General features: G+C 39.0%; 2 protein-coding genes across 3 annotated transcripts; both read right to left on the bottom strand.

The window, feature by feature from the left end:
* Positions 1-381: 381 nt before the first annotated feature.
* Positions 382-12,120, bottom strand: Larp4b (La-related protein 4B). Of its 2 annotated transcripts, none has more exons than XM_070660208.1 (10): positions 12,028-12,120; positions 9,426-9,804; positions 8,888-9,137; positions 8,667-8,807; positions 8,297-8,518; positions 8,040-8,182; positions 6,902-7,945; positions 2,630-2,894; positions 2,374-2,478; positions 382-1,922 (listed from the first exon to the last, which is right to left on the bottom strand). In XM_070660208.1, exons 2-9 carry the CDS (start codon positions 9,791-9,793, stop codon positions 2,383-2,385), a joined length of 2,529 nt encoding a protein of 842 aa, XP_070516309.1. In that variant the 5' UTR covers positions 9,794-9,804; positions 12,028-12,120; the 3' UTR covers positions 382-1,922; positions 2,374-2,382. The 2 variants fall into 2 exon arrangements, with proteins under 2 accessions (XP_070516309.1, XP_070516308.1); XM_070660207.1 differs by lacking the exon at positions 12,028-12,120 and adding an exon at positions 11,422-11,729.
* A 1,155-nt stretch (positions 12,121-13,275) lies between these two features.
* On the bottom strand, positions 13,276-16,110 carry Eif1 (eukaryotic translation initiation factor eIF1). The gene is made up of 3 exons (XM_070660217.1): positions 15,886-16,110; positions 15,383-15,540; positions 13,276-14,441 (listed from the first exon to the last, which is right to left on the bottom strand). The coding sequence occupies exons 1-3, from the start codon at positions 16,103-16,105 to the stop codon at positions 14,295-14,297; spliced, it is 525 nt and encodes a 174-aa protein (XP_070516318.1). The 5' UTR covers positions 16,106-16,110; the 3' UTR covers positions 13,276-14,294.
* Between the last annotated feature and the right edge of the window lie 323 nt (positions 16,111-16,433).

The raw sequence follows: 16,433 nt of genomic DNA, 5'->3' as shown, positions 1-16,433 counted from the left end.
TCACCGCCGATTTTCTCCGCAATAAGCAATTTCACACACTACAACCGCATAAAAATACGAATTCATTCATATGCTTCTCGATTGTCCTCCTCCCTCACCTCCTCCTCATCATTATCATTAGTCATCGATAACATCACTTAATATAATCTCATACACATTATAGCTTCCACCGTTTACAAAATACAATCTCTTCGTCTTCCTCTTATTATTTTTAACTTTTTTTTCCTTTTTTTTGCGTAAAAGACGAGGAACGTGGAAGAGAGTGGAACTAATTTTTTTTTAAAGGGGGAGGGATTTCACACCACTTTTCACTTAGCGAGAATCTCAGTTGATTTCGGCGTCCACTTCGTTGCATGTTTCGGGAGATTTCGTCAAGCAATGTTCTTTTTTTTTTTTTTTCGTTTTCTTTTTTTTGGCACAAATATATATAATAATATATCTAATATGTGTTTTTCCCGGTTATAATATTACGGCCTTGCACGCGCGAAGGAGGAGCGGGGGAAGGGGTTTTCCCTTTAAAAGAGTAATATAATCTTATCTCTTTAACGCGATTTTTTACAAGCTAACAAATATACCTCAATCACAGAACCAAAAAACGATATATAACAATACTCTTCTTTTGCGCGACGTACTGGGTGATCGGAAAACCGCGCAGTCGTGCGCTTGGTGCTGTCGAGAGACTGCTTTAAAAAAAAAAAATGCCGCTACATCATAGCATACTTCCGCATTTATGCGCATAAATCCTAGATAATCATTAATATTTTTTAACTCGAAATTTTAGATTCATAATTTTTTTTTTTTAATCTCTATATATATATATTTGTTATTAATTAAGAATCCTTACCAATTACTAACAAAGTCTTAAAACTAAAGTTTATTAGGTACACTCAAAATTCTTATATCGTCTACATAGAAACTCATAGAAGTAAAGATCGGTAATAAAATCTTGAAGAGCAATTCAAAAGCAAGAAATTAAAAAAGTCAAAAATACAGAATTTTAATAGTATGTAGTTAAAAGTTCGAAATTTGATCAACCGAATTCAGTTCATTCGACGCAAATATCGATTTTTACGTGTAAAATTTCAAATTTTCAACTCTTTAACCATTTTTCTGATTCCCAGTTGCTTTTCTTGTCGATTGCTTTTCGCCAGCCTAATAATTCTCATTTACAAACTGATAACTGAACGTCATTCGTTTCAAAGTCTCTGAACTTTAGCTGCAAGCCAGCAGTTCTTTTAATTTTCCTAATGCGTATGTTTAGATAATAATATTCTTAAACCCTACAACAAAATTTGATTTTTCTCCAAACACGAATAAACTATCAATCGAATAATTGCGTTTTGCAAATTACAATAAAGCGAATAAAATAATTATGCCGGTTATAGGCAAATATATCGGCAAAACTATCAACATCATCAAACCGCGGCGACAAAACTTGCCCCACGGGACTCTCCGATCACCCTGTATAATAGTAGCGCCTGTGAATGCGCCGCTATAATAGTGCGCGGCGAGTCTTACACATTTTCATACATACACTATCACTCATTCACTCTCTTTGTCTCTCTCTCTCTTTCTCTCTTGATCGATTCGTCGATCGACCGATCGTTGATCGTAGGCGAGACGTCACTGTACAATGTAAAAAGTTCTCTCTTCCTCACGCCTGCAGCACGTGACGGCGTCGGTTTGAGAAGGGAGTACCGGGAGAGTAGATAGGTAGGTGAAAGCAGCGGCGAGCTCCGATATCCTGATTCTCGATCCGATCCGACCCCGAGAAGATGGCGATGACGTCATAGCACATATAGCACAGCTAATTATCGTTAAATTACCCCGTTGACACGTGATAATCTGTAGATTTTGGCTTCTTGCTTCATTATACCTAAGCTGCATCCGCCGTTCAAGATGTTTTCCTTCATCATCGTCACCTTAATAACACAAAAAAAATATATATATATTCTTGCAAACTTTTCTCTGATAAAAAAACGACTCTCAATTGATCAACTCGTCGAAGATTAATTTCCTGAATTTGGGAAAATATTTTAGAAAGCAGATAAAATTCTTAAAAATCCAAAAGGGATCCAGACTGTATTTCAAAGATCTGGAAATAGTAATTAAAAAAAAAAAAAAAAAAAAAAAAAATGAACAGAAATGAAATAATATTGCATAGATATTTTTCTAGACATACAAATTATAACACGTGGATTATTCATAAGCTTGATGCAATTGTTCCATCGCCTATCTTTTAACATCCTTTGCTTACAATATATTTTACATAATATTGTATATTGCATATCCATAAAATCAAACTTATTTCCGTGTACATAGTCTCTTAAAAAAAGAAATTACAAAGACTGATTAAAAAAACAGAATACTTACGTGTAGTTTTTAAACATTTCTATCCCTTTCGTCCGTTTTGTGTTTTGTACAAGGTAGCTCGCGGCAATGTTGTGCTACTTGGGCATAGCTTGGCCTCGTAAGATCCTGCAGAAAAAAGTATTAGATTGCGTTACTTATTTAACTATTTATTTAAACACTTGCCTTAATTTAACAAATTCATATTTCACACATATGTACTTTTAATTTCTAACAAATCTACTTCTCTCAAAAGATAGCAAGGTAGCCGAATACTCACTATAGGGAAGGCAGAGGCCACTCCAGTTTGTGATTGGGAGTTTTGTGAAGAGGCAGTAGAAGGAGGGACGACGACGTTGTTACAGTCGCACCTGGTCATAGTCTCGCCATCGTCTGTGGTCGCTGCGGCTAACGTTGCCGTCATCGCTGTTGTCGTCGTCGTAGCCGTCGTTATCGTCGACGTGGCCACCGCCGGCAGATGTGTATTCGCAACTACAGCGTCGTCCACACCGTTCACCATGTTCGAGTCGTCAGTCTTTACAGATCTGTCAGCGGTGCATTGTCAATAATAAAAACCAACATACATGCTTAATTAACTACTCCGAGAGTCTAAGATCCGCAAAGATATCCTTGTGCGTATCCCATAGACTCTCAGGAATAGATATTCTTTTATCTTGAACATATATAAATACGGAATTTTAGAATCTCTGAGTATGTATATTTCACAGTTTCGGTGTTCATGTACCATGAAACCCTTTAGATTTTTATATCCTTAAATCCTTGGACGCTGGAACCGTTGTATGTCCACGCGCATCAGAAGCATGCGTGCAAAATTAATAGACATCGATTTATGAATGCAATCTGACGTAGCTCAGAATCAGAAATCAAAATCAACACTCATTACGATATTACTAAAGTGCTATATAACGTGAACTCTATTACGTGCACCCATCATCAAATACTAAATGCGCGCTAGTAAATGTTAATCCCGCACCAGCATATCAACTCCATTCATGTACAAATGAGAAAAATCAGTTCGTGTAGGCGATTCTCGAGTTAATAATTTAGATTAATTTATTAGAAAAATTCAAGAAGTTTGCCTAATCAAAGGTTCAAATTTATAAATCAACCGTGGAAAGTTTAATTATCCATAAACCCGACGATACAAATCTCGAACTATCCAAAAGAGCTGAGCGACGTAATTGTTAAAAAGTATGACTGTACTAACGTGGACAGATCTTTAAATAATAAATAATGGAATGAGAAATAGAAATTTGTCTCACGAGAACCGCCCAACGATCAAGGGATATGCAAAAGAAAAGGATTTCGCAATATCGTAAGACATCGATTAACAACCATCAGTATACACATTGTTTATTTTAAATTCTAGTTCATTTGCTGACAATGCAACTATAGTCATTACCAAAGATCCATCAGAGACCGTCCTGAGGCCGCGCGTTCTCATTTCCTCCGTTTCATATTTATTTCGTAGCCACGTAACGAGAATTATAACTTAACTAGTAACGTTAGAATTATATGGGCTAGAGATACTTCATCATCAAAATGCCTTTAAGAGTAACTTGAAATCAAAATAGATAATAATAATTAATAATAATTATCTTAATAATATTAAAAATTTGTAATAATAATGACAATAATGGTAATAATATAATAATCGAATATTAATTGTAATGTATTAAAAAAAAAAAAAAAAACCCCTAAAAATTAATATTGTTTTATCATATACCCCTATTTAATATTTTATTTATATGCCGCAAAACAGTACAGGGCAAGAAGAAAATTATCTCATACCACAATAATGCCGCATACATTCTTGCACACACATATAGTGTTTCATAGTGCGCTAGCAATAGCTGTTTAATGCTAATTTCAACTGATATGCGGTGATACACTTGTACCAAAAAGAATAATTCTTAGGTCCCTTGATCATTGAACGTTCAGATCCCTCAATGAATCCTTGGATTAGATACTTTTAGAAAACTTTACGTGTTCTTGTTTTAGATGATTTTAAAATCCTCCAATTTTTAAGAAATTTTTAACTTTACGGCAAATCCCTTGATCCTTAACATCTTCGGAATAAATGTTAAAGTATTTTAAGACAGTTTGCAACCAACTTCGAATTAATAAAGTAGCTGAAAGTAAAAAGATATCTAATAATGACGTCCGAGAGTATGTTTCAATATCGAATATTCGAAGAACACAAAAGTCTAATAACTCTAGAATAAAATCTATTCAATCTTAAGAGTATTCGAGCGACCCAAGTGTATTCTAAGTGATTAGAGATATCAAGCAACTCAATAATCCAGGGATCGAAAGAATCTATACACTCAAAAACTAAGCGTCTAAAAGAAATCCATGATATATATCGCAAACTTAAACCCTTATTATATACTGGATTTATAATAAAACGTGCTTAATGGAATCTTTACAAAAAGAATATTCATATAAACGTGAAAAAAAAAGTTTCTAAAATTTTAGAACCAAAAAGGCACGATGATAACGATTAAATTATCGATAAGAAAAATGGCAAATCATAATAATTGGAAAGTACATCTAATAAAATTAATGGTTAATTAAATAATAAAAAATAAATGTAATTAACTCGCGTACAGCTAAAGATCTAACAGCTTGTAGATTCAAGGATACTATTTAAAGATTCCAAAATACGAAGAGACTCGACGAATAGATCTTTGTACCAGTATTCATAAAGAACAACCAGTGAAAAAACCCCGAATTCCAAAAATTCTAGAAAATCTATGCGGGATTCAAATCTCTAAATTTTGAATCTTAAGTTAATTTTTCGATCCTTGATTTCCATATAAATATACGATATACATTAAAAGTAAAAAGTAGCAAGAATGTAAGCGAATAAGACTACTCCGGTAACTCGAAAGATATTAACAGTTAGTAACGTTCTTTTACTCGAGATTATGGCGATAGAAAGAAAGCATCAACCTCTATATATATTTCTTTTTTCCCCCGATAAGAAGAAAAAAAATCTCCGTTCTCCCAGGTAACAAATTGACGGTGTGCAATCGATATCACGTCCGGCAAATGTCGGAAATGAGAAAGATCGGTTCGAAGAAAAAGCACGTATCCGTCATTATAAAACAACATAGCACGTAATGCAGCCAACAACACAACAACAACAATGAAATATAACTCGGCATTCCTGAAGACATATATCACGACACATCCTATTATGTGGATCTTACATAAAGCGTACATCTCGATACATATCCTTGAATCCTCGGATTTTTATACGAATTGATGAATCTTTTACGAATGAAATTAAAGATTTTTCAATAAATGTTAGAACTAAAAATCCAAAGACACAGCGAGTTTTGATAGAAAAATTCGAAGGAAAAAATCCAACAATTGGAATATTCGATAATATATTGGCCCCCACCGATCCAAGGATATAAAAATCCAATAACGCAAGCTCAAAAATCCATTTACAAAAACTAGCTCGTTTGAATGGTATCCACTGTAACTTCGATTACTGTTTTCTTTCTATTAAATATTAGTAATAAGCGATTAGGTACAAAAGTATAAATGTTTAAGATCCTGTACAAGTATTCTTTTCGTAAAAAGTGCAAAATTACTGCTAAACCGTCATAATCATTTACGAGACTAAAAAAAAGACCTAGCTTCTTTTAGTCGTAGCTAAGCAAATAAAGTTGCTTCTTCACTCAAACGAGATGTTTAATTCAATTTTGCGAATCAAAGCCTTGTGTGACACTCCTCTATCAATTTGTGAAGAATTTTAAACTACACAAATTTATAACAAATTAAAGCGAATAAATATACTAATCTATTTTTAAAAAAAGCAACAAACGTAATTTTCAAACACAAAAACTCGACAACATGACAATACAGTTAATTGGTTTTCAGTTAAAACCTCATTAATCATGTAATTATCTTTCGTTAAAAAATAAAAATAAACCCCGGGAAATAAAGAATGTAATTTACAAAAAAATAAAACTAAAATCATGAGTAAAATTAAAATAAAACGGTCCTATAAAAGATTAACCATTTTAGGACCATAAACTTTTTACTTTTTCTCCCTTTCATAGCACAGTAATGCGCATATACATCTATGTACACGTATGTGTATTGGGAGAGCGGAAAGTTTCGTCGTACTTTAAAACAAGACAACAATTTGTCGTTACCTCAATCGAATAGAAATTTTAATTTAAAAAAAATTTAATAAAGTTTAATTTTTTAGAATATGTATTAAATGAACAAAGAATGCAGCATTAATAAAAAATTAAAAAAAAGAACCGATTCGTATGACCAAAACATTTTTCCACACTTCACGACGAACTATACATTATGTCGTCGAATAAAGATGTATTAAAAATTCATTAAAGGATCTATTCTCCCCTCCCTCCCTTCCCAAAAAAAAATTTATAACACATCTTCAACGTAGAACCAACACAGGTGATATTCGCAAACCAACGCAACTCTCCGCAACTGCCCGAAACACCGTTACACCGAGAGCGAGCGTATAATTAAAAATCCCACTCACTTATCAGGAGATGACGGGGGAGTGAGCGCGACTGTGCTGAGTGCGGCAGCGTCGGTCGACGACGTATTCTCGTTGTTGGCTGTCGGCGGATTAAGGATATGCGTGGCGTTCGCAGAATTCGTCGATGTAGTAACGCATCCCTGCGCTTCTGCTCCGGTACTCGCTCCAGGACTAGCAGATCTACTAGCAGTGTTCGCCGCTGCTGGTACAGACGCTACTGGTTGTTGCTGTTGCTGTAATTGAGATTGTGGTTGGTGGCCACTTTCTTTGTCCTTGACAACAGCCTTAAGCTTGGCGGTACCCTTGACAACGTCAGATAATCGATTCTGAGATGAAGACTCTATGCCGACAGCGCCGGCACTACCACCGCTACCTACGTCGGTTGACGTTTTGCCGTGGTCGGTGTCAAGGCCGGGTAGAGGCGGAAAAGCAGCTGCCTCAAGATCAAACTGCACTCCGCTACTGCGACTGCTGCCACAGTTGCTATTATTACCGCTACCTCCACTCGTGGGCAAGGATTCCTTAATTGCCGGCAACGAATGATTGTTCCCGGTTGTTGCCTTCGTGTCCTGATCTTTGGTCCTGCGATGGATACGGTGGTGACGGGCAAACGAAGGCGCCGAGGAGGAGGATGTGGAGGAGGGTTCGACCGCCGTTGTTGTGTCCTGGTCCTGCGCGGAGGACAACGAGGAGGAAGCTCCCTTTACGTGCTCAACAGACGACACGGCGGACGACGAAGAATGGAACTTTGTGCCGGACTGGTAGGAAGAAGAAGATGAAGAGGCAGGCGGTTTCGAAGGAGGCAAACTCGAAGCATGATAAGTGGATGTAGCAGAGCTCAGAGACACGTTATTGTTACCACCACTGCCAACGCCGCCGGTCATAGAAGGATGAGAGCTACGATTACTTAACGGCGGCATAGACGATGGCTGATGATGGTGGTGGTGATGATGGTGATGATGGTGATGATGATTGTTACTGTTGTTGCTGGGATTGGCCGGGTCTATTAAACAGCTTCGATCGGAACCGTTTCTTTGTTTAGTTCTATAAAAAAAATTTTTAGATATATTAAAATAATTATTTAATCAATATATGTTAAAAAAAAAAAACAGAAAAAAATTAAATTACAAAACTGTACCTAGGTCGAGGATTGTATCTTGTGTTTGAACGTGTGAACGTATTGTGCGGCGTGATTCCGTTCATCGTAAAGACATTGGGCATTTCGAAATAAGCGGGACTAGTTGGTCCCCAAGGCATCATACCGGTTGGATAAAACGATTGCTGAAAGAAAAATAATTTTTTAAATCTTTATTTATATTGAATTTTTTTTTTTTTGCCACATAAAAATGTAATAAATTATTCAAAATGGTACAAATTTGCGACTTGTATACTTACATAAACGACCTGGTTTGCGTACGCCGGTATAGTTGTTTGAGGCATGGTCGTGCCATTCGTATAGAGAAAACGTTGCTGTCCAGCCGTGTAACTGCTTGGATCATAGACAGGAGGAGGGGGTGGAGTTCTGTAGCCATTCTTTATACCACTTACACCTGCTACCGTTGGCATCGGTAGCCTGTTCATTGGTTTAGCTTTGATTCTTGCCATTATCGGCTTTCCCTAAATTTAATAATCGAAGTAGAAATTATAACTTAAAATTTAGTAATTGTTTATAATTACAATGATATTAACATATCAAAATTGCTGGTAAATTTTTACTTTGTATTACTATTTAATCAAATTAATACATATTCTAATTACAACCCACCTGAAATTCTCGAACCTCTTCACGTAAAAACCGGTAGGCCTTTTGAGCATCCTCGTCCGACTCGAATGTCACATACCACGAACTATTGTGAGCAAACTCGCACGAAATAAACCTCGGGCATCCTTCCCCAGAAAATAAATTCTACAAAGAAGATTTCAAACATTAAAAAACCTCATTTCGATTTTTCACAACAGTCGTAGAAGATATAAATTAAGACAAACCTTTACATCTTCCAGCGGAGTATTATCCGGTATCTCACGAAGTATCACAATACATCGTTTGTGATTGGGCCTAACTTTCTGTCCCTCCTCATCAACTTGAACATTGGGAGACTCTCTAAGCACCTCAGTTATGAGTTTAATGTCTTTCGTCAATTTTTTCACTTGGTTAAAATTTGCTACTGTCCATATCGGCACATACTGATCATTATCCATTTGTGATAACAAATAGGTATCGTTGGCTAAATTCTCTCTGCAAATGCAAACATTTATTGTTCATTTATTTAATACATATATAGATTTTATTTCAATTTTGTAAAAAAAAAAAAAAATGCTGTGCACACATAAAAATACGATGTAATAAAAGATCAACTTTTGATAAAATTGTTATATAAAATCAAGAATACATTGCGAATGTAACACATTTTATAGATTATGTAAGTGATATGTATAATCAAGGTAAATGTATATATTCACAAAAGGTTTCAATTTCATACAGCTGTAAAGATTTTAGATTAAGATATCACAAATATTTGCTTGCCTGGAGAAATAGTACTCAAGTTGTGACGAGAGCATTTGTTTAAGCTGCTCCAAAGGTATGCCAGGAATATTTAGATCCGTCATCGGGACAGATGGTGGAGCGGTAGAAGCGTCGCCCAATGCGGCAACATCCACTGGACTATATCCCACAGCGCCTCCGTGCATGCTTATAGCGTGTTGAGGCGAGGGTTCCAGGCTGCCGACACCAGCGTCAAGAATCAATTCACTGCCACTCGGTGCACCGTTCATGACTCCGTAGTCTATATTAGGCACACCACCACCAATTGCGCCTGCAACCTGTGGACCCAGAGGTTCAGGGGAGGCTGGGTAGACCGCCCCCGGTGGCAGCTTCCCGATGTCCCCATTCATGTAAACGTACCCTGCAAAAGAAGATGTATGTAATTTTCACCTTTACACTGTATCAAAGTTCATATAAGTATTACAATTGCTTCTCATTGTTCTAATAAAATTTAATATAACTAAATATTTTACAAAACTGTAGCCTGCTTGAAATACAATTTCACTGTTAATTTTACTTTAATGTTTCAAAATATCGTGTATAATAGTTTTCAATTCTATTAAAATTTTAGAAATAGCACACTTGTAATTCTAACCTAATTTACTTCAAATGCCATGTCCCAATTATTACATTAAATGTAAGTCTTTGCAAGAATATGACTACAGTTATTGCATCATACATGATTTTCTTATATAGTTATGCTTATGACATAATGTTAACATAATACTAGAGTATAACTTTAAAAAAGACTCAATATCAAATATATAACTATATCTACTTCAAACATAGACAGTCATAATGTAATGCAAGAAAATATGAGTTGCATTATACAAAAATTTCTAGTCATTTTCTATAGAACAATGATATGTGCTAGCTGATGTTATATATATATGTGTGTATATATATATAAATATATATATATATATATATATATATATATATATATATATATATATATATATATATATACACACATATATATACGTATATATTTATTTATAATTATGTGTGTGTATATATATGTATATTATATATATAATATATATAATATTATATGTATAATATACACATATGTATCATATGATCAACTAGTAATTTATGTAAAGTAGGATGCTTTTGTACAATATTGAAACCCTTGTATCCTTGCGAACAATTGTGACAATAGTGGCCCGTTTACAGAAGAATCGTCAGGAAGGCTTTTTCGACATACAAGCTGTACCCCCCCAGTACGTAACACTATTTGATCAAATACCGAATACTGCGGGGGTTTCACGAACGGAATGGGACCGTCACGAGTAACGCGCGTGCAGGGAAACTTCGTGAGGTACGGCAGCGGGGGAGGGGGAGGGGGGGGAGCGGTATCGAAAGGGAATTTCCAACGCGGTCAGGAAATCGACGACGTGGTGGCACGAGATCGGTCCACCACGCGGCGGTGCTCGGCAACGGTGATTCCGATGAGCCTCGGCGTCGGAGTGTCGGGCTGCGTGCCACGACGACGCCCGCCCGGGAAAGACCACGGCGCGCCAGGCGAGGATCCCCGCGCGGCAGGACGCGCAATATGTTGCGGAGCGCGCGGCGGCGTTATCGGCCAAATATAGCGCGCTTGTAGACACGACACGGTGGCGGCGGCGGGCCGCTCTCCGACCGGACACCACGGCGTCCAAGTGCACGGACGTGACGACGGGGACGATGACGACGACAATCGCGACGATCACGGCTACGTGGACGACGATAACGACGTGTCGACGTGCAGCGCGGAGAGCTTAACATGCGGCGCGGAAAGACACACCAACATAAGGAGGTGGTGACGGTGGCGAGAAGGTGGATGAGGCGGCGCGATGACAAGACTACACTCCCCGACACGAGCGCGGGTTACACCGACGGCGATGACGACGATCATGATGATGATGACGATGATGATGATGATGATGTTGCATGGTGGTTGCGTAGTTTGACGAATGGGATGGATGGTCGTTACCGAAATCACCGCTCATCTCGAGACGGGCCCGGATGATCCCATGTGCCCTGAATCTAGCGCTACGAGGTGCCTGCCCGTTCGTTCGCTCGCTTGCACGTACGTTCGCTCACTCGCTCGTTCGCGGTCGCTCTCTCTCTCTCTCTCTCCCTCTATCTCTCGCGAACGGCCTCGTGCAAATCGGTTTCTCGACTAGAGAGAGCTCTCGAGGGCACTTGGTTGTTCGCTCTCGGCTGGTCGTGGCGCGCGGGGCCGTCTCGCGTGCGCGCTTAGCGAATTCGCCTCGGTGCAGCTGCCGCCTCGATGATCGACGTTGGGCCGACTAGAACTTGTCCCGGGGCCTGACCGCTCGCCCGTTCGCCCGTCCGCCCGCTCGCTCGCTCGCTCGCACGCACGCACACGCTCGCGTGCGCGCGACGAAATACGCGACGCAGGCAGCGCGACACAGGCTGGCGAGACAGGCGGCGGCGAGTGCCACTCGCCACGTTTCCTCGACGCGAATTCACGATGCCGAGCGACGCGCGCCTGACAATTCGCCCTGTGCGTACCACGGCTCACCGCGCCGAGCGGATCAACGCGCGGCCTTTTCGTACGACGATGTTTCCTTACCGAGGTGGAAGAATCGAACTCAACACAGTCTCTCGAGCAAACTACAAAATGGCGGAAAGGCACATGCCATTGCCGTGGCGCGCGATGCATTCTGGGGGCCCGGTGGTGCGCCGCGCGGCGCCCCCCATGCCTCCACCGCGCGCATGCACTCCACCATCAACCGCCACTTTCGAATCCGCCAAACCTCCTCCCGGTGCTAAAAGATATTCGATACTCGTATTCTTCGATCCCGAAAATTAACCACCTCGGACATTCGTCTCGTTATCTCATTTTTTACTCGACTCGTTTCCCCCTTATCCCATTTTTATCAACCACTTTTTGTACTCTTATACATTCTTAAGTGAGCATTCTTGTCAAATATAAATGTTATTCTAATTTTTAAAGCAAGGAAAAACAAGTTTAGGAAACGATAGAAAGTTATCTCAATGATTACTTATCTCTTCTGTTCAAAGGGAAATTCCATCTGTTCTTGAATTTCGAAAACTGCGAAACTGTCTGGACTTTATCTCTATTCATTTTGTAATTTTAAATCGAAGCTAAGTTTCTTAAACTTAACGTTATCTGTCTTCGCTAAAAAAAAAAAAAAAAAGCAAAGCCTGCCGTTTAGTTTTTTTTCTTTGAAATAAACACACGCTTATCGGGCGTTTATTATTTCCAACTATTTCTACTTTTCGCATTTAATCTACTCCGCGAAATAGCTTTTTTACACATTTCCTCGAATAAACGACAAAATATGTTATGTAGTTTTCAACCTAATGAAAAACACGTGCTCTGTATATCTCACGCTAGCATTTTATATACAGCTCGCTATCGTGTTTCCTACTAAATTAATTTGAAGAATCCAGAGTTCTACGAATCGACGATTGTAACACAGGCATGAAACAAACGTAATCGATAAACAACGATAGCTTATCTAATGATTTTTTTACGAACTACTCTCGGGCGTTTAACCAGCACTCGTGATCACATGGTGACAGATATCAATTTCGATATATCTACAAATGTCTCGACTACGATTTATCTTTACTGTTACAAGAACAGGCGAGAACAATTTCGTATCGATTCACGAAAAAGAAACGCCCCTGCATCTGTCGTTGAAACTTATAATTATTTTAAATATAATTTAGGTGATATACTTGTAATACATTTAATTCTGTTACCTAATTTAAAAATCCTTACAGATTTTATAAAATTGTAACAACGAAAAGGAAGCGGAAAGGTTACCGTCACATTACAATAACTCACTCGTTGTTCATTTATCTAGAACAGCCACATTTTATTAACTCTCATTATTATTATTTCAAAACAATTCGTCATTTAATTATTACTGCCTTAAAAGTGGGGAAAAAAGCAAGAGCGAAGACGTGATACGGGTCGAAGGAGGAATGTCCTCTGTACGAAAGGAAGAATTAAAATTGGCCCTAACAATACTAAACAAATCATCACAATCAAAAAGCGAGCGCAGAACGCTCGCAATCTCTTTTAATTTTCAATACAAACATAGAAAAAAAGGGAAAAAAAGAAGATTCTTATAATTTTCCCTACGAAACGAGGGGGATGTAGAGAAGAGTATGATGGATGCGAGGAAGGAGAGAGCCGAATCAATCAACCTACAGCTTTACCGCCTTCTCGAAATACGTCTATCGCGCCCAGATACATACTACCTAATGCAAGAACAAACATCCATCCGGCGCTGCTAATTACCGCCCGCTCATCTGTACCGCTCCTCCTGTTCCTCCTCCTTCTTCTCTTTTTCCTCCTCGATGTTTATCAAAATCAGATGTGTCTTATCCACTGCTGCAAGGCGGAATATTTTTACCTCAACAGTCGCTATCACCTAACATAAGGCTTACAGTGTGACGTATTGCTTTTATCTCGAGAAAAGATTCTGATTAGAATAGATATATTGCCTATAGGTATATGGTGGTTATACGCCTATATATCCTCCTTTTCTTCTTTATACCTTTTTTTTCTTTCTTTTATTTGCCTTTATCCTCTTATCGTTTACTTCCCTCTCCGTTTCGTTCTTTCTTCCTTTTTTTTTAATTATTGAAATATATATGCGCGCGCGAGTATGTGTATATATATGTGTATATATATTTATATGTTGACGTGATAGTATAATCGGGATATCCCACAAGGAGTTTTAGTGAGTGATATACAGATTCAATTTGAGACGATCATGTAGCGCTGACGAGGGGCGGAGCTGTCTGCGGTTGTTGTAGGTTGTGGCATGGATGGTAATTGTTGCTGCTGTTGTTGGTCGATTAAAAACCATGGACCTTTAGCTGGTCGGGTTTTGCCAGACCAGATTTTGTAAGCCACTGGCATATATTCTCTCGTTGGTCCCCCTGCAGCTGCAGCACCTCCCCGTACTCCGGGTGCTCTATTACTGTCCCATTGCAGGCAAACTCCTATAAAAACAATGACAAGTCAGGCAGACGTTTTTTTTTTTTTCAAGGGAACTTTATCTAGGCAGTACACTTCATAGAATGTCGACTTTTATCTCTCAATGGAATGTGTTCAAAACTTTCCAGATATAGTTATCACAGGGAGATAACTGTGAATAGATGCTGCTTTGTCACCACGTATCTTCAAGAATACAAATAACTTACGGTAAAATATTTTTAATTTTTCAGACTTGTATTAAAAGTATTACCTAATCTGTAAATAACTTTAGATTTTTAAAAGTATATATATCTTATAATAAATATAAAAAAAAAAAAAAAAAAAAAAAAAAGAAATAATTTAGATAAAGCAGTATCTTCCCCATTATTAAATAATTTCGCGATAATAAACGAAAAAGATTAATTTAATCAATTAATTTATGTAATTAGTTTCTAGACTTAATTACTGCTGTGTAATAACATAATCGTTGAGACTTGTATAAAACAATTTTTACTTTCTTTTCCTTAGAAACAAATGATATCTAAGTGAGAGTAATAAAAGATATTTTTATCAATGCTGATGAATCAGCCAACAGTGAACAAAGCATTTGCAAATAGCCAAGTCATTGGCGATCATCAATGATCCCAAATGAAAAAACAAAGACTTATTCCTGCTATATATGTCAAACCACTTGTAGATGCACTCAGATGCTGCACATTCTTAGAAGAACTTGCAAAACTACATCTGTCCAGCCTGTATCATCGTGGTTGTTTGCATCAGACCTATTTTTAGAGTTCTGCCTGACCAGCTAGGTAGTGGGAGAGATACCAGAGAGAGAGAAAGAGAGAGAAAAAGAGAAGGAGGCATGGTTGATGGAGGAAGCAGAGGCCATGGCAGAGAGGGCAGGAGAAAGGATCTCCCTCTCCCGTTCTCGCGACGGGAGAAGGGTGGGCATCGGCACACTCACCTTTTTACATGCTCTCACGATTTTCTTCAAGTCATATTCCGAGGAGAGTCCTTGCACCGTTGTTAAGGTTTTGCGACCATTCCGCTGCTGGATCCTTATATGAACGAGGCCGTCCTGGACGTCATCGTCTGAACCCTTGATTGCATCTGCAAAGGGGTCTGCGAACAGACGTAAAACGGGAAATATGAGATAAATCCCACGGCATGGGCCAGGGCGGATTGCGCAGGATGATGCAAGAAAGGCCCCGCGCGCACGAGAGCAACGCCATCGCCATTTTGATCGAGACGCGAGAGAGGCTCCCCTCTATCCGCCGCAAAGGCCACAAAATCCGTTTTATCGCTCTCGGTCGCCAAGGACGACGTGCACGGGAGAGCAACGGCGACGGGAGAGACGGTGAAAGATAGAGAGAAGGAAGAGACGAGCGCGGGAAGGACGCGGGAAGAAGGGGGAGGGGGGAAGGAGAGGAAGGCAAAAGGCGATAATGCGCGTTTTGTTTTACTCACCGAATGTGTTGAGATTCTGGATGGACATACGACAAACAAAAGAGATCCCTCGGATGATATAGAACTGCAAAGCGCAGGTGACAATCGTAGGGCAGAACGATGGACGTGGAGAGATGTTCGTAGAACGGCACTTGAACAGAGCGTGAGACACCAGGCGGAGAGCAGAGTCGACGAAACCAAGCGCGATGGCCGTGTACGCAGCCGGAAGTAAAAGTTGCATTTGTCACGGCGCGATGGGTGGGGTTGCGCGCGATCGCCGCGTTCCTAAACTTACCTGGAGTTCACTCCTACGCTCGGAAGCTGACCCAAGCTGCCGCGCGATTGGCGGACACCGCCACTGATGTTGCACTTGCTTAATCACAGAGAGATCACGATTGGCGTGACGTTGGCGAACTGAGAAATCCGATTGGCGAAATACTCGTTTCGTTAAAGTTCAATGTTCTGACTTTTTACACTTGCACTTACAATAAACGTCATTAAAAATACAACTCTTGCTGGAGTTTGATAAAAATTCAGTTTGTTAATTAAGAATTTACATATTGCAATTT

This window comes from Cardiocondyla obscurior, linkage group LG08 (genome assembly GCF_019399895.1).
Source record: "Cardiocondyla obscurior isolate alpha-2009 linkage group LG08, Cobs3.1, whole genome shotgun sequence".
Taxonomy (NCBI): Eukaryota; Metazoa; Arthropoda; class Insecta; order Hymenoptera; family Formicidae; genus Cardiocondyla; species Cardiocondyla obscurior.
Note: the sequence above shows the minus strand (reverse complement) of the source record. Positions and strands in the feature narration are given on the sequence as shown.

What these genes read in the sequence shown, in the direction of transcription:
- Larp4b (XM_070660207.1), bottom strand. An exon ending in AAGAGGTTCGAGAATTTCAG is followed by an intron (nt 8,519 to 8,666) that starts GTGGGTTGTAAT and finishes TATTAAATTTAG; the next exon opens with GGAAAGCCGATAATGGCAAG. An exon ending in ACGCAAACCAGGTCGTTTAT is followed by an intron (nt 8,183 to 8,296) that starts GTAAGTATACAA and finishes TTTTTCTTTCAG; the next exon opens with CAATCGTTTTATCCAACCGG.
- Eif1 (XM_070660217.1), bottom strand. Translation starts at nt 16,105, where the DNA reads ATGCAACTTTTACTTCCGGCTGCGTACACGGCCATCGCGCTTGGTTTC. An exon ending in CCAGAATCTCAACACATTCG is followed by an intron (nt 15,541 to 15,885) that starts GTGAGTAAAACA and finishes GTCTGTTCGCAG; the next exon opens with ACCCCTTTGCAGATGCAATC. An exon ending in TCGTGAGAGCATGTAAAAAG is followed by an intron (nt 14,442 to 15,382) that starts GTGAGTGTGCCG and finishes TTGTTTTTATAG; the next exon opens with GAGTTTGCCTGCAATGGGAC.